Source organism: Populus euphratica, unplaced genomic scaffold (genome assembly GCF_000495115.2).
Source record: "Populus euphratica unplaced genomic scaffold, PopEup_1.0 scaffold193.1, whole genome shotgun sequence".
Taxonomy (NCBI): Eukaryota; Viridiplantae; Streptophyta; class Magnoliopsida; order Malpighiales; family Salicaceae; genus Populus; species Populus euphratica.
In genome coordinates, this window is record NW_011500023.1 from 156,043 (window position 1) to 177,772 (window position 21,730).

The 21,730-nt window shown below is 28.1% G+C and overlaps 2 protein-coding genes across 2 annotated transcripts in view; both read right to left on the reverse strand.

Annotated features, from left to right (window-relative positions):
* Window positions 1-10,921, reverse strand: part of LOC105142050 (anthocyanidin 5,3-O-glucosyltransferase-like) — a 25,732-nt gene extending 14,811 nt beyond the window's left edge. Inside the window, exon 1 of the mRNA XM_011049499.1 lies at window positions 10,763-10,921. Within this exon, the coding sequence (XP_011047801.1) occupies window positions 10,763-10,921 (159 nt within the window). The remainder of the gene's footprint in view (window positions 1-10,762) is intronic.
* A 618-nt stretch (window positions 10,922-11,539) lies between these two features.
* The window catches only part of LOC105142051 (anthocyanidin 5,3-O-glucosyltransferase-like), a 10,828-nt gene continuing 637 nt past the window's right edge, over window positions 11,540-21,730 (reverse strand). Inside the window, exon 3 of the mRNA XM_011049500.1 lies at window positions 11,540-12,363. Within this exon, the coding sequence (XP_011047802.1) occupies window positions 11,650-12,363 (714 nt within the window). The 3' untranslated portion in view covers window positions 11,540-11,649. The remainder of the gene's footprint in view (window positions 12,364-21,730) is intronic.

Below are 21,730 nucleotides of genomic sequence, written 5' to 3' on the forward strand. Positions count from 1 at the left end.
AATTTTTTAAATTATTTTAATGTATTAATATTAAAAATATTTTTTAAAATAAAAAATATATTATTTAATATATTTTGACAATAAAAAATATTTTAAAAATAATTATTATTATATTTTCTAATACTCTTTTTAACATGTTACCATAGCGCTTCAAGCCTCTCCTCTCCTGCTTCCTTGCTTGTAAGAGGAGTGTTTTCTTCATAATGTTTTTTTCTCTTTTTATCTTTAAAAACAAATGTTGCATACTACAATAGTATTGAACTCTAATCCCTTCATATATATATATATAACTCTAAAACTTGCGAGATTTTTATTGTATATGAATGTAAAATGCACTATGAAATAATTTATTATGTAATTATTGTACGTACATATATTATAGACTAAGAAACATTTACTATGGACTTGCATAGTTGTTTTGCTGTATAATAAAATATATAAGTATATATATTCACTATAAACTAAGATACAATTAATCGTGGATGATATTGTAGCATTTTGGAGGATTCTTTTTTTGTGTTTTTAGTCCAGATTTTATGGCTTTGGCATGGTCCATTTGGCCTTTTCGATTAAGATGAGAGTGATACAGCAACGAAGATAACAATAGAATCGTTTGGTCTAGCTTTGGTAGCCAAACCCAATACTGTTAAGTCAGGTTGTTGCAGCAGGACCCATTAGCTTTGAGTCCAACTTTCATTAGGATCCAATGATATTAGGTCATGCTGCACCTATTAGAGTTGGGTCTTGCCCTCAGTAGGATCCAAGATCATGAGTGTGTATCTTCTTCACAACAATATAACACTATCGTTGAATATTAATAAAAAAATTATTGATCAATAAGGATGACTAACTTCCAAACCTAGCAGTCATATCAATTTTTTTTTTGTCATTGCATTCTCTGATTTAAATTTATTTTTTAAAATACATCGATGAAATTTTTTAATATTATACAAAAATTGGCTGATGATAATTTTTTTTTCGTTTCAGACTGGGTTGAATTTTCTAATTAAATCATATTTGATTTTACATTTCAAAAAAGTTTGAGAATTTTTAACTTTTTTTCTTTGCTCCAAAAAATAGCTTTGGGTCATTCCTGGTACAGGACTCATATGGGAGTTGGGTCTTGCCGGATGCATAACCTAAAATTACTCTGGGTCTTGCATCAATTGCTTTGAATCCTGACATGTGAAAGACCCAATATAGCATTGGAACCTGCCAGTGCTAAACCCTAATGGGTGTTGGGTCTTGATGGTGTAGGAAGGTTTGTAGACATTGAAAGCTATATAGGGGTGTGAGCAATCTCCTAAGGCTCGGTCAAAAATCACAACCCGAGTACAAAAAATAAAAAAGGGATTGGAGTCAATCACATGAAAAGCAAAAACTAAAAATACCTACTCTCCTAGTAGGGCTATTCAATGCAATCTACCCAAGGAACATCAACATAGGAGAATTGTAAAAAAAAATAAAAATGGTTTCCTTTGGTGGATGGATTGAGAATCCATGTTATCACATATGTGAGAATTAACCCCCCATGCTTCTATATGCCTTTGCATATCATGTGTGTGTATCTTTTTCAATACAACATAACACCATTATTGAATATTAATGGAAGACCAGTAAGTATGACCGGCTTTTAAACCCATTATCCATACCACATTAATTTTTTTGTCATTGTCTTTTCTTATTTAAATTTATTTTTCAAAATAAATTGATGAGATTTATTTTATATTGTATAAAAGTTGGGTGATTATAATTTTTTTTTGTTTTAGGTTGAGTTGAATTTTTTAATTAAATCATGTTTTGTTTTTCTTTTCAAAAATTCTTTGAAAATTTTTTTGACAATTTTTAAGTTTTTTTCTTTACTTCAAATTAATATTTTTATAATGTTTATGTATTATTTAAAAAAAAAGATTTTTCTTTTCAAAAATTCTTTGAAAACAAATTGACAATTTTTAAGTTTTTTTCTTTACTTCAAATTAATATTTTTATAATGTTTATTTATTATTTAAAAAAAAACAAATATGTTGAGATTATGTCTAGCTACAATGCCAGACCTAAGAAATTTTAAATTTTTTATTTTTTTCTTTACTTAAAAATAATATTTTCTTCATGTTTTTTTATTTTTTAAATATTTTTTTTAAAAGCATATATTAAGATTGTGTCTGGTTGAGAGGCTAGACTCAAGAAATTGAATTTTTTTTTCTTTACTTAAAATTAATTAGATCATGTTTGATTTTACATTTTAAAAATTATTTGAAAACTTTTTGACAATTTTGAAGTTTTTTTCCTTTACTTTAAATTAATTTTTTTATGTTTTTATAGTTTTTTAAATAAATGTTGGCATTGTGTTTGGCTGTGACACTATACCCAAAAAATTTTAAAATTTTAATTTTTTTTCTTTGCTTTAAAATAATATCTTTCTCGTGTTTTATATTTTTTAAAAATATATTTTAAAAAAAATATTGAGATTTTGTTTGGCTGTGTAAATAATTCTGTAATATTGTTATATTAAATTGATGGAGCTCTTAATAAATTTTTTATTTACATCATATATTTTATAAATTTTTAGTATTATATAAGAGATTATATTTTGGGTGATAGAAAATATTTTAATTTTATGACATTAGTGTATGTGATTCAAAGTTTTATCAATTTTTTTTATTTTTTTATTTTTTATGCAATAGTTTTGAATTATATTTATTATTAAATACATAAATAAATTATGTGTTATGTAAACCCCCAGTCAAAAATAAAAGAATTGTGTGAAAAGCGTGGGTGTAAAATATAAGCCGTAAATGAATAAAAATAAAAAAAAATATAGTAAAATATTTTCAATGAGACAGTAAAAGGATTGGTTGCTTTATGCAAGGATGAAATAAGGAGATTTTGATTTTTGGGCGAAAAATCAAAAATTGACTAATTTTATGTTAAAAATTTGTAACTCTTGATCGGATTGTTAGAAAAATCTGAAAATTTGTATGGAGACTTCTAATATATTTTCCTAGCTATGGTTAAAATTTAAAAATTTTCTAAGAAATTGGGATTGTTATTAGAAAAATTACAATATGACTATTTTTGCGCTATCACGTGTAACTTTTAATATGAGTGATAAATTGAGTTGAAACTTTATGTGGAGCATTGTAATATATTATTTTACCATGGGGTGAAATTTTAGAATATTATTTATAGTGATTTTTAAAATTTACATGAATAAGTACCAGTAACTGGGTAAAAATACAGACACACCAGAAAGACATCGTGATATAATTAAACGAAAGATGGTATAAATTAGCAGAAATGTTAGCCTTTAAATGGCTATTTCCAGCCTACCAAAAGGAAAAAAAAAAAGAAGAAAAGAAAATGATTCATGGGGACTAGATAAATTTCAATATGAATATGAAAGGTAAGGGCTTAAATGCAAATAATAAAAATTTTAGTATATAAAACCCAATTTGCTAGGGGTGTCCAGCGGGTTATATGAAATGAAAGGGGAGTTAGGGATTTTCTTACAAATTCTATACAATTCTCTCATCAATTCTTGAAAATAATGCATGACTATAGAGAGTTAAGATAATTAAGAAGGTTTATGGGGAGCTGCACTAAATATTTGAGTGATTTAAGGATTTTAAAGCTTGTGGAGGAAGAATGAAGTGTGGAGAAAAGAAGAAGGAGGGAGATAAAATATGGTTTCATCTTGAGGTTTCTTCTAGTTAAATTCCTTGTTATTTTAGAAGTATGATTTTATTGTGTTAATTGTAGAAATTTCATACATTTATGCTTGGGTGATGATATGCTTAATTATGGTACTTTATGATTAGCATATTGGTTGTAGTAATTTGTGATACTGTGACATAACCCATTTTTTTCTATAGGGTGAATGATCGCCGCGACACCGTATACGTGCGATAGTTGGCATGAGAATTGAATGGGTTAGTGTTTAATTGAATACAAAGTTGAAGAAATTTCATACTACCTTTTACTTGAAATTTTGGCATTGGTAGGAAAATATAGGGAATGTATGTGATTGATAAAATAAAAAATTATCATGCTCAAATGAATAAAATTAACCATTAACCTTAAATGAGGTTTTAATAATGCAAATCAAAGAAGAATTGATCCCTTATTGGATGTTAAATCAGCAAGGCAAAATGGAAGAAGAGGGAAATTGTATTTGACTAAGTTAGAATTTTAGTTTGGATGAAAATATATTTAATGGGGTTAAGTAATGCATAAACAAGTAGGATTTAAATAGAAAAAAAAAATATCACCCTTACTAAACTAAGAAATTTGGTAAAGTGAGAAAAGGATGGAATGTATGTGTAGGTAATGATAAAATTAATGTTGAAATACATTAAAAAATATGGTTAGAGTGATTAAATTGCAAATTAAATAGGATGGAAGGAAAATCTTAATTTTCCATCTTCTTATAAAGGTTTGGCCAAATTCATGAAAATAAATGAATTGGATTGTTAAAGTTGATTGTTAAATTGTGACATGATCCTCATTTAATCTGATTGCTGTAATGTTAAGGATTAGAAAAAAATGGTGGAATTGAAGTTATGGAATGGATAATACAACCAATTTATTAGTTAGATAAACCATGATGATAAATGTATTATAAATAAAATAATTTATTATGGGCATATGAATTGGAAATAGTTTATTACTAATTTATGAATGTAAAGTTTAAACTTAATTTCACGATGGTGAAATAAATTTAAATTATTTCAAAAAAATAATAATCATACAAGTGATTTAGTAATTCATGTTGGTACATGAGAATTGCCTATAGGAAGACAATATCAGGGTTGTGCATTTAGTGATCATATTACAGGTAAGTGCCCAACACTTAATCTATTTAGAAAATTTTAGAAATGTTAAGACATTGTATTTCTTTTTTTTATAATATATGTTGTTACTTATTTTTGGGTTCCCACACAAAAATTAAGAAAATATAAAAAAAATATATTAAAAAATATTCGGATGGAATCCAAAAAGTAATAAGAGCGAGAAAAGGATGTTGGAATCCGAAAAACATATCAAAATTGGTTGAGGAGGGTCAAAAATAAAAAATATTAAAATTTAACAGTATATTTTTTACTGATGAGAGCCTTGTTAATAAAAAAAATTCATTTTGAGTAAAAAAAATCCAAAATCAAATATTTATGTACTCAATTAAATTTTATGTAAGGTTTAATTAAATTTATAAAGGATTTGATTGTAAGAAAAATTAATTTTTAAGTCAACTTAAGCTTTTATTGAATTTCAGAGTCCAATTATAATTTTGAAGAATTTATTAGGTTCAATCAAGGGTTTAATTAAAGAAATTAAATATTTATTGATTAATTAAGGATCAAATTACGTGAATCACGGATCAAAGGCTGTCGTGTAAATGACATTGAAATCAAGGGCTCCAAATAGAATTTACCCAAGGATTTGATTACAAGATTTCAGAAATTGAGTGACTAAACTCAAAAAGGCCATTTCGCATCCCAAAATGACGCCGTTTCAAGTGACCCAGTTTATCATCTTCATTGCACCAGGGAAACGTTTCAGCGGGAAGAAGAGATAATTAGCCCCAGCTGCCCACAATCCATTACGTTACTAAAACGTATGGCATTCATTTGGCTATAAAATCAGAGAAAGAAACGCCGCCCCATGCCTGCTAAACGTCCCCAAAACAATCACCGACCGTTACCTTTTCTTCAGCCATAACATTCCTGGGTGGCTTTATTATCAGAAAACGAATGCATAAAAACGAGAGAACAGAGAAGGGAAAGAAGGGGGAGATCAGGAGGAGCAGAAGAACCCGAGAGGAGGGAAGAACGAGGGAGGAAGAAGGAAACAGTCTGTTTCACACAGAGGGGGAAGAGAGGAGAGCAGAACAAGGGGGAAACACAGAAAAAAGAAAGACGAGACAGAGAGAGAGGGAAAGAGGATAGAAGAGAAAAAGAGAGGGGGGAATACATGAGAGAAAAACAGAAAGAAAAGGAAAGGGGGACGGAGAGGAAAACAGGGAGAACAGGGAGGAGCTGGAGGGAGCGTAAGAAAACAGAGGGGGAGGAGGGCGGAAAGAAAAACGACTAAAAAAAACACAGGGAGAATAAAAAAGAAACAAAGAGAAGCACTGCCAGCCAACGCACAAGCATCAGCTGCACCAGAAAGAAAAAACAGAGGGGAGGAGAAAAGGAGAAAAACAGAGGGGGTGACCATGGGGCAAGGAAGAGAACAGGAGAGAAAGGGGGGGGCAGTAAAAAAGAGAAAAAACAGAGGAGTAATGAGGAGATTACAGAGGGGAACAGAGGAGTAATGAGGAGATTGCAGAGGGGAACAGAGGACGAAGAGGGGAGAAACATTGGCACCTCTGCACAGGGAAGACGAAGAAAACCAGTACCGCCACCGGGCTTCTCAGCCACCACCACAGCCAGTTGCCGCGACATCAACGCCACCGTGAGCCACCAGCACCGTGAACGACAGCGCCTCCATTCCATGCAATTCTCTTCCTTTTGTCTTAGTTTCTCATTTTATCTTCTTACATGCAGAACGTGCACTGTGCACGTTTCCGCAAGCAAGAAGGAATAATTACCCTGCTACTGTTCATGAGCACCGTAACGGGTAATTGTATTTGTGGCTGGTTTCCGGGTTGACTCAGCCCTGTCAATGTGGCTGGGCTAAGTCCAGCCCCATATGTGTTAATTTGCATTTTATTGGGCTGATCTCGGCCCAGTTTTTTGGCCGGGTCTAGCCCATTCAAAAAAAATTTCTTTAAAAATTATTTAAAAAATCTGTGTTTTTCCACAAATTTGTTACCGAATTTTGATCAATATCGGTTTGTATTTATATATTGTAAATATACAAATCCGATATTAAAATACCTGGATTTTTCAAGGCATTAAAAAATAAAAATAAAAATATTTTGTTTTTACGCAAACGGTTAAGTCTCTCAAAAATAAAAATAAAATATTGTATTTTCATACAACAAAAAAAAATTCAAGAATATGTATTCATATGCATTTTGACTTTAGTAACCAGTTTATTAAAATCGCGAGAACTAGGTCAATATTTTAAAAATTCCAAACAAAATTATTTTGTTTTCTTTTAATATTTGGAGTTGCGACTTTATACGTAAGATATATTTCGAATATTAAATTCTTTTATTGACGTTAGCACGATGAAGTTTTACTCGATAAGATAAGGATCTCCTTACTAGGGAGCAGAGAGAGCAGGGAGAGCAGGGAGAACTTTTCTTAAACCACAGACAGACCAACAATAAGAAAATATGACAAGGCTTTAGATTTTATCAGACAATAAAACAATACAGCCTACCTTAGATAAGATGTATTTGGTGTGCTAATACTTTTCTTTATGCAACCAATCCCGTACCCGATCTTTGAGACCAGTTAGGATTCTTAGTGACCAAAATATTAGGTGGTGACTCTCATTCTAGTTTTCATCACGACGTCGCACACGTGTAACAATGTTATTATAACAATGTTATTATTATTAAGAAAATTGAAAAGTTCTAGTTGCCTAGTTAGGAATTGGCGACAAAACTAATTGAAGGACTGTAATAATTGATATAAATAGTATCGTATATTTTTGGAAAAAGATTGTAATGTGTTATGCTTTTAAAGTTGATAATAAAATAATTTTGTGATATTATTATGTATATTGTGGTTATGCTAATTGCAAAAAATTTATATGTTGAATCAGTGCCTTAGAAATTGAGCGGATGAATTAGTGACCCGATAAAAAGGGCAATGGCCAGAGAAAATGGGCAAATGAAGGTAGTGCTTGGAGGAAATACACAGATGAATTTGTGACCCGGTAAAAGGATCAATGTTTGGAAAAATAAGTTGATGAATTAGTGACCCGACAAAGGGGTCAGTGCCCGGGAAATTGGGCTGATGAATTAGTGGTCCGGTAAAGAGGGTCAGTGCCTAGTAAATTGGACATATGAATTAGTGGCCCAATAAATAGGTTGGTGCTCGATAATTGAGTGAATAAATAAGAGATCTAGTGATAGGGTCGATGCTTAGAAATTGGGCAGATAAATAAAAGATTTGGTGATGGGGTCGGTGCCCAGAAATTAGATAAATAGATTAATGACCCGATTACAGGGTCAATGTCAGATGTTAGATGGTTGGATTTTTGGATAGTCAGAAGTAATGGACTGGACTTGGAATCGAGTTTGGGTAAATGTGATAAATGCCTTGAAATTGGCGTAATAAGAGGAACTAGTTGTCCAAATGTTTGGGACTAGTATCCTGGTTGAAGGGTTACTAATAGAAGCAATTATCAAGTGGATAATTAATATAAACAGTGTAATGTTAACATGAAATCTTAAAAAAAAATTAAAAAAAATATTTTATCAGAAAAAAAATGTATTATGATTAAATACGTGAAAATGATTGAGATGTCATGATAATTTTTATTTTTGAAATATTACAGCATTATACCATGTTCTAGGCAATGAGCATTACTACCTGCTGAGAGGTGAATGCTTGGTGAAGAGGAATGAGAGTGGTTGTCTGATTAAGAAATTATTGCCTTGTTTGAATTGAAAAAAATATGTTCCTAAATGGCAGGGACGAGCAGAATAGAATTGTTAGGGTGATCCTAGATGAGAAGTTATTACTTGGTATTGATCAGTTAGTGCTAACACATGACACTATTTACTGGAGTGATATTGTTGATTAGTGTTTAGGAATTACTAAAGACATTAATGGAAGGGCATTAAGGATCAAGGCTTTAAACACAAATTCTAATTGAAGATTTAGATTGAAGGGTTGGTGTCTTAGTTTAAAAATTTGTTGTAAGGCATTAGTGACTTGGTAGGGAGAAAGGAACCGTAATTGATGGAACTGAAGGGGAATCTAGTTCCTTTCATAGGAACTAGTGTTTATTCAATGTTAGAAATAAAATGGTTAAAATGAAAGATGTGATGTGATAGTATGAGGTATCAATAATGGAAAGTATTCTCGTTAAATATAACGGGTAGTAAAATAGGTTTATAATATTGGTTAGCAAGATGACATGATAGAATGGATGAATTCATAAATCTCAAGATGGATATTCGAGACAATGCTGAACAAAGTAATTAAGATGGTCATTGACATAACGATGACTAGATTAAAGTGATAAGTCAATTTCATTACTAGAAAATATGGAACAAAGAGGTGAATATGTTTAAAAATAACGAATAATTGTTTCATAAAAGATGGGTGGTATACCCAACTAGAATGACCAAGAGTGAGTGAAGTTGTTAAAATACAGAGGTGCAGTATACTTCAATGAGCTGAGATCTTATGGACAAAATATGTTAAGGTCTTGTGGACAAATAACATGTTATGACTTATGACATAACAATATCATAAAAATGCAGGGAATCAATGGTTTTATTTTTATATAATTATAATTGTTAAAATTTATATAAATATTAGTTTTATGTAGAACTCCTACCATGAACGATAAGAAGAAGTTTTCCATTACGAGACAATTGTTTTAGGAGTAATTTAGATATTATTAAATTTATGGGAGTTGTAACCAAACAAAAAATGTATTTATGTTTTTCTCATTTCTTAGTCATTATGTTTCTATTACATCAAATGCTAATTTATTTCCTTGACCATTTATTATTTATTATGGTACATTATGTGTGGAACTAAGATGTTATAAATATTAACAGAAAAAAAATCCCTTATTTTCATGAGTGTAAAGCTCATGAAAATTGCATTTATTATAAGGAAATCTTGGGGTGTTACATGTTAGGTCCAGCTCCCTACAGGAACTATTAAGGTTGGGTTCGAACGTGTGCAGGATCCAATTGGGTGTTGGGTCTTGTCAGGTATAGGATCCATAATTGCTTTAGATCCTGACGTGTGCAATACTCAAAATAGCTTCGGATCTTGCCTGGTGCAAGATCCATGTAGGTGTTAGGTTCTGCCAGTGCAAGACCTAGCCTCACACACACCACGACCCAACAACTAGGGCTCTGTCCTCCATCTCACCAAGACCCAACAACATTGGGCTTTAGAACCAGGACCCAATAGCTTGGGTCCTGCCTACCACCGTGGCCTAACACCTAATTGGATCTTTCTACTACTAGACCCAACATCTTAGAATCTTTTCTAACTAGAACCCAACAGCTTAGGCCATGCCCATAGCAGAACTCAACGCTTTGGGTCTTGTTGGAAGGCCAAACCTAACAGCGTTGAATGTGTTTATTTATTTTAAATTCTGATTTTACAATTGACCTGAAATAAACTAGTCGACTGACTAGGTCAATCCAAAACTCGAGTGATCTGACAAAAATCCAGAAAAGATATTTTTTTTCAAATATATTTTTTCTCCTACCCTAAGCCCTTTGTTTTTTTATATTTTTTAATTAATTACTAACTCATTTTATAGTTCATTATATAAATATTATAATAATGTATTTTCTTTCACGGGGAATGTGAAGTGTTTTAGTGTATATTTATATTTTGTCAATATGAATAATGTATTTTCTTTCACGTGGAATGTGAAGTGTTTTAGTGTATATTTATATTTTGTCAATATGTTGTAATAAACCTTTTTTATTTAAATGCAAAATAAAGTGACATTACGAGTTAAAAAATCAAAAACTAAAAAAGTAGACAAACATTCTCTTTTATATTTTGTTTAAAAACTCTATTAAAAAAATTTGATTATTTGATTCACGAAGAATCACGGGTCACGTTAGCTAGTATTTGTGTGTAAAAACCCAAAACTACACTTAAACTCGAAAGCTTCGTTCAGGCAGATAGCACTCGGAGAACCTCAGAAAAGCTAAGGCTCCCTTCGAATTCTCTTTGCCTTTCAGCCGGCTAGTCCGCTTATCCCCGGTCAAAAAGAATGCTTTGGTGGCTTGAAAATGAACCACATGCGCAGATGCCGCCATATAGGAATCAGCCTCTTGGGATTAAAGGCCCTTTTCCCTATATATCTTGGGTCAATACCGCAATATGCTTTGTCCTCTCGTGAGAAACCGCGTTCTTGGCCAAACAACACTCATGCTATCACAAGATAAATTTGTGTGTGTGTGTGTGGGGTTATAGCTAGTTTATTAAATTAAATATCATCTCATTTAGTAATATGCAACTTACTTTATTGGTCACCAACGAGCACAAGAGACTTAACATGATCAATTATTAATTTTTATTCCGAGTTATCATTACCCTATTATTTGTGATTTGTTGTCATGAATATACATGTTTTGTTTGATAATGTATTGCATATTGCATGATGTTATTGTGAAGATATCTTTTAATTAAAAACATATTAAGATCATGTTTATTTAGGTTTTTTTTATTTTTAATATGAAAAAATTAAAGTTATTAAAAAACACATAAAAAATTAATTATAATTTTTTCGAACAAAAAAACAACTTAAAAAACATACTACTAAGCAATTTATTACCGCTGCATTAGCGAACAGAGCATTAATGTAATTTGTGACATAAAAATGGCTTGATGCATCACAAATCCTTGTCTCCTCAGGGCCTTTGTTAGGAACATTGGAACTTAATTTGAATTTACTTTTCTTTTAAAAGATTACATATTGAAAGTTCATGTTTATGTAAAAATGATCAGCAAACAAGATAGATCCCATTGTTGAACACTAATGGTTTCAAGCCCGCGGTTTACAATTATTAAAAGAATCCACCAACTTAGCCATGGCTATGCAAGAAGATCCTCCGTCACTCTTCGCCTCCACTGCATCCTCTTTAAGTTTCAGAACCCTTTCTCGAACAGCTTCACCTTTCTTCGAGTTCATCAGCTCAATCACACACTCCTCCAGCTCGGCCGCATTGACAAACTGATCGTCCTCGGCTTCTCTAAATGCTAGAGCCACCTTCATTTGCTCAACCAAGAAAATCCTATTCATCCTTTGCTCTGCATACAGAGGCCAAGCCACCATTGGCACCCCAGCACAAAGGGCTTCAAGTAAAGAATTCCATCCACAATGAGTCACAAACCCTCCAACCGAGCCGTGGTTGAGTATTTCAACTTGTGGTGCCCATGAATTCACTAGAAATCCCCGATCTTTGGTTCTCTCCAAGAACCCTTCTGGCAAAAGTAATTCCAAACATGGCTCATTTGGAGTGCTTGACTTCCCAGCTTGAGTTTGACTGTCAGCCAGGGGAGGATGCACCACCCACCAGAACCTAACGCCACTTTTCTCCAACCCACTAGCCGTTTCCCTTAACTGCCGCGAATTAAAGACTCCCAAGCTGCCGAAACAAAGAAAGAAAACACTGCGGGTTGGTTGCGAGTCAAGCCAAGTCAGACACTCGTGTTCGCTTTTGCTTTCGCTAGTGGTTAAAAGTGGACCAACGCAAAACTATGGTATCCTCCATGAGGCAGGGTACTTACTCTCTTTTGTCACAAACACCCAAAGAGAGACAGAGATATGATATCACAGTGAGGACCTTGGCTACGTTCAAGTGACTCAAATGTATTTATTATGACTCCTGCAGACTTGATCATCAGATTGGCAGTGTCAACGAAGTATTGGTAAACTCTGTGAGACCGGTCAGTTTACACGCAATTTAACTTTGGTTTTTTCTGTGGGCTTCACCTCAGTGAGTGTTTGTTTTTCCAGTCGATTACGTATTTCAAATGGCTTTGAACAGTAAAAAACAAAAAGTATTAAATTGTTTTTTAAAATATTTTTGATATATTAATATTAAAAAAAAATATTACTTCAATTGAAAGCAATTTTAAAAAATCAGCTTTTTAAAAAAAATATTACTTCATGCGCAAGCATACCAAAATCATATCATGTGATACAATTGTAATTAATCGGCTTTGGAATAAAAATCATTTCCAGGTGTTCTATTGAGTTAAAAAATAGTTGAAATATCTACATTTTTTTATGTCCCGAATTACAATCAATTATTGACAAATATTATAATACCTAATATTTAGGTATATTAAAAAAAAACTAGAAGTACTCAGCCCTTTTCTAAACCATATAAAGAGAATTATTGTGAATTCAAAAGGAGTAATGACTATTTTGCCCTTCATTGTTCTTAATAATTTCCTTAGTATTAGGGTAAAATTATTTTTTCTAATGGAGACATATGTCATTTGTAGATTGATCAGGGTTAAATCTATCATTTACCTTTGAAAATGCAATATAAAAAATATTCTTTTGGCCTTGAAATCTAAAAGGAATGGTTTTTTGTTGATGGTGTTTTTCATCATTTTCTTTGTATTTGTATAATGAAATAATGTTTATAACTTTGGTTGCTTAAAAAAATGACCCTACAGAGAGTGGTTACACATTCAACATTTGACTTATCAAAATTTAAAAATGGTTGTCTAGGGTATTCTCACCTTCTTCTTAAGTAATTTTATTTTTATAATAATGATACTTTATTTTTATAATAATGATACTTCGTTGGATTCTTTTTTAAAATTTATTTTATTTATATATTAATAAATTAGTAAAATATATTGACACCAAGCATGCATCAGCGCATAAGAGTCCTCCATATTTGTCTAGAGATACATTATAACAATTCTAGTAGCCAAAAAAACTCGATCGTTGTCTCATCCAACACGCAAGGTTTTGGTGCAATTATTAGTGTGGGGCATTGGGCAAGGCAGACAACGGTTCAGTGCCAATAGATTTTTTTTCTCCCTTCTTTACTATCTTAGAAGCCTTGGTATTCGTGCTAAGCCTTTAAAAATTCAGTTGTGTCCTTCATTTTGTATTTCTTTTTAGTTTGGTCTTTATTTTTTTTATTTTTTTTTATTTTAATGCTTTTAAAAGTTTTTTTTTCAATTTCATCTCTCTGTATTTAATTTATTTATTTTTTATATCCAATTGAAAACTTATTCTTTTAATTTCTATTTTTTTATACTTTGTATTTTTTTCCAATTTATCCTTTAGAATTTTTATTCATTTTTTTTCAAATTTTGGTCATCATTTATTTCATTGCTCTTTTTCTATCATTTTCTTCATTTATTTTGTTTTCTATTCAATCCATGATTAATTTCTTTTATTTATTTTTGGTGCAAGACATAGTCCTTATTTTTTTTTATATAATTAAGAATTTTTATTTGTAATGTTTTCATGTCTGTCTTCTATAAGGTAATCTCAGTCTCATGATTTAGTCCACTAATTTTAATGATTTACCTGGTTTGAGTTTGGTCTTTTTATTTTTTAATTTTTTTTAGAATTTTTTTAATTTTTATTATTTAGCATTGATTTATTGGGCATTGAGTTTTGTGGTTTGTTATACCTTTTTTTTTTCATGGGACTATTCTCATTTCATATCTTGGGTCACAAGTTAGTCGAGTTAACATGGACTGACTTTGTTTTTTTTTTAATTGATTTTTTATCCAATTTTATTCTTTGCTATTAAGATATGGACCCTAGAACATTGTCATTTTTTCCACCTTACTTTATGCGAGGTTATCCCCAGTACAGGATGGTCAAGTATCTTAGCGCCTCCTCCATGAATAAGCAATACGTCTAGCTCGTGAGTGTTTTTATTTTTTCCATGTTTCTTTATGCAAGGGTTATCCTGAGTGCAAGATAGTCAAGCATCTCAGTGTCTTTTCTATAAATAAACAATATATCTAACTTGATCATTTTTTTAAATAAGAATAATACTTATCTATAATAATATATAAAAGTTTGAATTTTGTGTTCAAATTGATTTCATAAAAACACTCTTATTTTTTTTAAGAATTATCACTTTTATTGAGAGGAAAACATTTTTCAAGCAAAAATTAAAAAGACATATACTCCACATGGAATTTTTTATATATATCTCTCAAAAACATATACGTCAATGCTTATATGTAATTCCAACTTTAACTCTAAAAACAAGAGAGCATAATACTATTTTAATATTTCCTAAAAAATATATTAATCATTTTCTTCCATTATATGTATATTTGTACAGTATATACTAATGTAAAATAAGATTCTTAAATCATCCTTTATCTATGTCTTAACTTATTGGCACTTTGTTTTGACAGTTAAAACTCTAAAAATGTTTTGAAATAGGAGCCAATACTTAAAATATAAAAAATGATAGAAAAAAAAGTATTAAAATTTATCAAATTACTAAATTGGGTTCTTTTATATCTATGATAAAAATAAATATTAAAAGTTTATAAGCATTTTATTACATTATCGTTGACTCATTTACAGAAAATGATTTACACATTTTGATAAACTCTACTAATTTTAAGAAGACCTTTTTGTCAAAAAAATAGAATATACTTTTTACTAGCTTCCATATCTTTAATATTTGCCAGTGTATATATATATAATGATAATGTAATCATGTTAAACTTTAGTCCATCTATAAAAAAAGATTTTTGTTCATTTTTGTACCAATATATATATGATTCTATTCAAATTTCCTTCCATGTAGTATTTTTTAGAAAATTAATGTTGATATTTTTATAAAAACATTCATTGATATATATGCAATACGATAATATGAGTAAGTATAAGTGTGTGTAAATTAGAATCCCATTAATTATTATTTTTTAATTAGTTGCACAAACATTTTGTTAATTTACTGAATAATTAGAATATTTTTAATTAAAATATTTTGATATACTAGTATTAAAAATAAAAATAAATTATTTTAATTAATTTCAAATAAAAAATACTTTTAAAATATCTTATACAACAACACCAATCATATTACAAAAGTTGAATAGTCTTCCATCAAATTTATTCGAATACCCAAAAGAGGATCATCAAACTTTCTTATTCTTTACCTTACCCTCCTCTTTTTGTCCCTATGGTAGAGTGATTTGAAAGTTAATTTATTATTGCTCGAATGAAATTGGAAGGTCGATGCATCAAGGTAGACTTTACTTTGTATGCCTGGATTTAGACTTTATTTTTCTTATTTTATTCCACAATAAGGGTATTTATTTTTAGATGAATTTACATATCAATCAAGATTAAATAACATAATTATTACCCCCTTCCTAATTAAGTATGACATTTGAACAGTTTACCAAATCTCGACGTCGTTTCTTCACTGAACTGCAACTTTTAATTCTCTTAAATGCTAGACTAACTTAATTAGCACTCGAGCAGTACACAAGAGAGAACTATTAAACTAATAAATATTAAAAAACAATAATTAGAAAAAAATAAAGCAGTGGGTGACGAGCTTTCGACACCCTTGGAATTGTTAAGCACAGCACGTCAGAATGACATAGATATTGCTATTATTTGATTCATATCGGATATAGGACTATCCGCCTGGAATGACATACCATGTAATTAATGAATATATAAATGTGGAGAAAAGGTTTAAAAATTAACTTTACCTTTTGATATTATGACCTAACCACTCTTTAACATTTTGAATTGAGAGCAATTATTTAACATTTCTTGAACCGTGTTTGTTAAAGTTATCTTCCGAGCAAGTAAGCACCTGCGCACGTCATTGAAATTATAATTTTAAAAAATTTGAATTTTTTAAATTATTTTAATGTATTAATATTAAAAATATTTTTTAAAATAAAAAATATATTATTTAATATATTTTGACAATAAAAAATATTTTAAAAATAATTATTATTATATTTTCTAATACTCTTTTAACATGTTACCATAGCGCTTCAAGCCTCTCCTCTCCTGCTTCCTTGCTTGTAAGAGGAGTGTTTTCTTCATAATGTTTTTTTCTCTTTTTATCTTTAAAAACAAATGTTGCATACTACAATAGTATTGAACTCTAATCCCTTCATATATATATATATAACTCTAAAACTTGCGAGATTTTTATTGTATATGAATGTAAAATGCACTATGAAATAATTTATTATGTATTTATTGTACGTACATACATTATAGACTAAGAAACATTTACTATGGACTTGCATAGTTGTTTTGCTGTATAATAAAATATATAAGTATATATATTCACTATAAACTAAGATACAATTAATCGTGGATGATATTGTAGCATTTTGGAGGATTCTTTTTTTGTGTTTTTAGTCCAGATTTTATGGCTTTGGCATGGTCCATTTGGCCTTTTCGATTAAGATGAGAGTGATACAGCAACGAAGATAATAATAGAACATTGAGTGGGTGGTTGTTTTTCCAGTCAATTACTACCTGTATTTCAATTAGTTTTTTACACTTAAAAATTATTAAGGTTATGTTTTAAATAATTCACTATTTAAAAAATTATTTTTAAAATTTTATTTATTATTATTAAAAAAATAATTTCTAGATAAAGAAAAATTTAACTTGATTTAAAAAAAAAAATTCTAAAAAATTTAGACAAAAAATATTTTCTAAAAGTTATGAAAAATTTAAAAATATCATATTATTTGCTAATTATATCAAATTTAATTCTCAAAATTTTAATTGTTATATGTATTTTGTTTTGAATATTTATTTTTTAATTTTATTTCTTAAAATTTAAATTTTTATATTAACTTTAGTTTTTATTATTATAATAATTATTTTTTTTCCTATCATTTTTTTATTGAAATTTTTATTTATCAAATTTGATTCTTATTTTTTTATTCTTACTTATTTTATTTGAAATAATTTATAAAATATTAATTATTATTATTTTAATTTTTTTATCTTTAATTTTTTATTTTTTAGATTAGATCTCTATTATTTTGATTATTATTTATTTTATTTGAGATAATTTATGAAATTTTATTTTCATTCAACTTTTTAATTTGTAAGATTTGTTTTTCATTATTTTAATAAACTTAAAAAAAATAAAATATTAATAAGTTATTTTCGAGCTCATTTTCCATAACATAACCAAACACTAGAAAATGTTTTTCAACTTATTTTTTATTACACTACCAAACATTAGAAAATAATTCACTTTCTTAAAATTTATTTAAAAAAAAAACTAATTTCTAACAAATAAATGGATCTAAGTTAAAAATAAGTAGAATAAAAATATAAATAAAAAGTGAGTTTTATTTAATTTTTCTTAGTTATTTAGTAGATAAAAGCAAACTTAAATTTTTTAAAAATAATTATAGTGGTAATTGATCAAACATTTAAGTTAATAAAAAAAATTAATGTGTTAATACTAAAAAATGTTAGAGTAGCATGGAGGAAGCAGTTCAATTATTATTTCATAAAATTTTAATTTTTTAATTTTAAATTATTTTTTTGTATTTTTAAATTATTTTAATACATTAAAATCAAACATAAATTTTTAAAAATAAATTATTTTAATATATTTTTAAATAAAAAATACTTTTAAAAATATCATTTATCTTTATCTTATACACCCCCTAAAAGTAAAAAAAATTAAAAAAAAATCATTTAACAAAATCCATCAATAACATGCGCTAATGGTATATCTTAAAAATTCCTAAGATTAATTAGGAAATTAATGATAACCAATGAAATAACATCCTTTCATCATATTTTAAAAACGTGACATTTACTATAAGTAGGTATTCTTTTCAAGATTGTCAATTCTATTTCGATAAGTGTTTTATTTTTTTAATTAGAATAGAATGTTTTAGTTTTAGAGTGTTTCGGCATGCCGTTTCGGGATTGTACTGTTCATATATATATATATATATATATTCAACAAATATAATTTAAATTCAAGATAAATTAATTATAAATTATTTAATACAAACATAATACCAAACAAATATAATTTTAAAATTTAAAATATTTCTAAATAGTCAAGATTAAATAGATCTTTAACTTAAAGTAATTTAATTTAAATAAAATATTAAAATATTATGAAAGTAAAATATTTTACCACAAATATTTTAAATATAAAATTAAGTCAATGTTATCAAGACTAATGGAATCTAAAGCATCTCTTGTTTTGCTCAAATTTCTAAAAAGTATAAACATAAAAAAAAACAACATGAATATAAATCATATATATTAGTGATAAATCTAATTTTAAAAAATTAATATTATTATTAATGAAAACAATAATAATAATTTTCAATATTATTATTAATATCATTATTATTAAAAATAGTAATTAAATTTTTTTTTATAATTGAGTGATTTAATTAATTAAATTGAATAAGGTTCAATTTAATTTAATGGCTTTTTAAGAGCAGAATAGAACATCTAGAATGAAATCGGAATATTCCATATAGAATTTAGTCGAAAAATCCAAAACATGCCAAAATTTAAAATGAAATATTTATTTCTGTTTTGTTTATTTTTTTAATTAATATAAAATATTTTAGCTATTTCAAACCAAATGAAATGGAATTGACTACCTTAATTCTTCTAGAAATGTTGCATTGTCATCGGATAAATTAGGAAATTAATATATAATATAAGAAAAATAAGAAATTAATATAGCAGCAGAAATCTTTAGTGAAATATGGCATTTTTAAATGTTATGGTTCTGAACAATGCCACGTTTCATTTCTGGAGGCACAGCGTCCAAGTTGAGAGAGAAAAGACAGCGACAGCCATGCTTTTCCCTTCCACGGATGTGGAGCTACCGCGTCCTAGTGCCTAGCGGTGCTTGGCTTAGAGAACGAGACAAGAAAGCTACCTCAGTCCATCGGCAAGTCGAAGCTAACAGCCCTTTGAGAGACAACGATGAGTCAAAAAGGGTCAGGATAATTAATGGCAAGAAAAAAGGCGTACGAAAACATGAATGCTGGAAAACAAAAGGACAGTAACGTCACCATAAAAACTTTATTTCTCGTGCCGGTGGTTATTTAAAGTGTTTTTTTGGAAAGATTATTGTGGAAATAATATTTTTTTTAAAAATTATTTTTTAAAAATCTCGAATCCAAAAAAGATTATTGTGGAAAATTATTTTTTAAAAATCTCGAATCCAAACACTCTTTTGTAACAATAAAAAAATATATTTATTTGATGCAGCTACTCTCATCAATGTTGCGGTAGGTCTTGCATGAGGCTGTGGTTGTACTGATTTTTTTATTAATTGTAAATACTAGTTTATTTTAAATTATATTTTTATGTTTTTAGATATATACGGATTTAACAATGAGTTTTAAAAATTTTAAAATATATTTTAAAATTATAAATATTTTGAAAAAAATTCTTTACTTTCAAATATATAGGCCGGACAAAACTTATCTTTTATTATTTTGTACCAGTTCAAAATAAATAAATTTTGAAAAGAATAAATAAGACAAAAATATATATATAAATAAAACAATGAATAAAGCAATGATTAATCTTTTGTTTTATCTATCAGAATCGTACGTAACAATAAATAAAAAATAATTTTTAAAAATAAAAAATCTAACAATAAATAAAAAATATATTATTTTAATATATAATTAAATAAAAAAATATTTTAAAAATAATTATAACTACACTCTCAAATATATTTTTAATTTTAAAAAATTTAAAATTTAAACTCTCTTTTATAACAATTTTTTTTATTTGATTAGATATAAAATAGCTACTCACATCTATGTCATGTTATGCTTCAAGGGCAAAACTTCTTCTTTTTTATTTCTTGATATAGGTATTGTCTAATTAGCTTAATATAACGCATGGAGATAAAGTCTCTTCCATTTGGATTTTAAGTTATTCACATTTGAATGATATATTTATAAGAAATTATGTTTTTACAGAATTATTTCATAGCAAATAAAATGAAAAACTATTCTACCGACAGCCCTATCCTAAAATCTAAAAAGTTGTCATAACTGTTGAAGTGAAATATCTACTAAATTTAGTTTATAAGAAATTTAATATTAGAGAATAATCCTACAACAATTCTAGCAATATTTAGCTCAAAATATATTGAATTGCGTTAAACTCAGAAAAATAAAAAAAATATTTTTTATTTTTAATTATATTTTATTTAAAAAATTAGTATTTAACATTATTTAATGTCAATAACACTATATAAATTAGATGGAAATCGCTTAATGACGTAGTATTTGTAAAATTTGATCGCAATTCCAATTTTATTCCTGATTATATTTTACCTGATGTTGTTATGCGCTTAAGAAATTAAGAAAACTGTAGTCTTTGTCGGATGTATTTCATATATGATGGAATTGTAAATAGTTTAATAAAATAATAAAAAATATTTTATATAAAGTATTATTTATTTCATGATATAATAGCATTAGTTAAATCTATAATATTTAAATTAAAAATTATCAATATAAATATATATATTTTTTAAAATTATTTTATAATCTTAATTTCAAAAGCATTCTTAACCAAACATATTAAATTTCTTTTTATTCAACCTCACTTTCAACCACAGTTTTAACCAAACATACATAAATATAAAATCAATCTTAACAAAAAATACTTTTTATAAAACAATTTTTTTCAAACTGCAACCACAAAAGCTACCACAATACCAAACACACTATATTCAGTGAATAGTAGAGTCATGCTCCACTGTTCCGGCCGGACCGGGTCCGGTCCAAATCTCAAAATGCATTAAACAGGGTTCGATCCAGTAAAATAAAAAAAATACTTTTTTATTTTTTAATTGTGTTTTATTAAAAAAACTAGTGCTTAACATTATTTAATGACACTATATAAATTAAACGGAGATCACTTGATGACGTAACATTTTCATAATTTGATCGCAATCTCAATTTTGTTCCTAATTATATTTTACCTGATTTTGTTGCGCGCTTAAGAAACCAAGAAAATTGTAGTCCTTATTGGATGTATTTCATATGTGATGTAATTGTAGATAGTTTCATGGAATAATAAAAAATATTTTATATAAAGTATTATT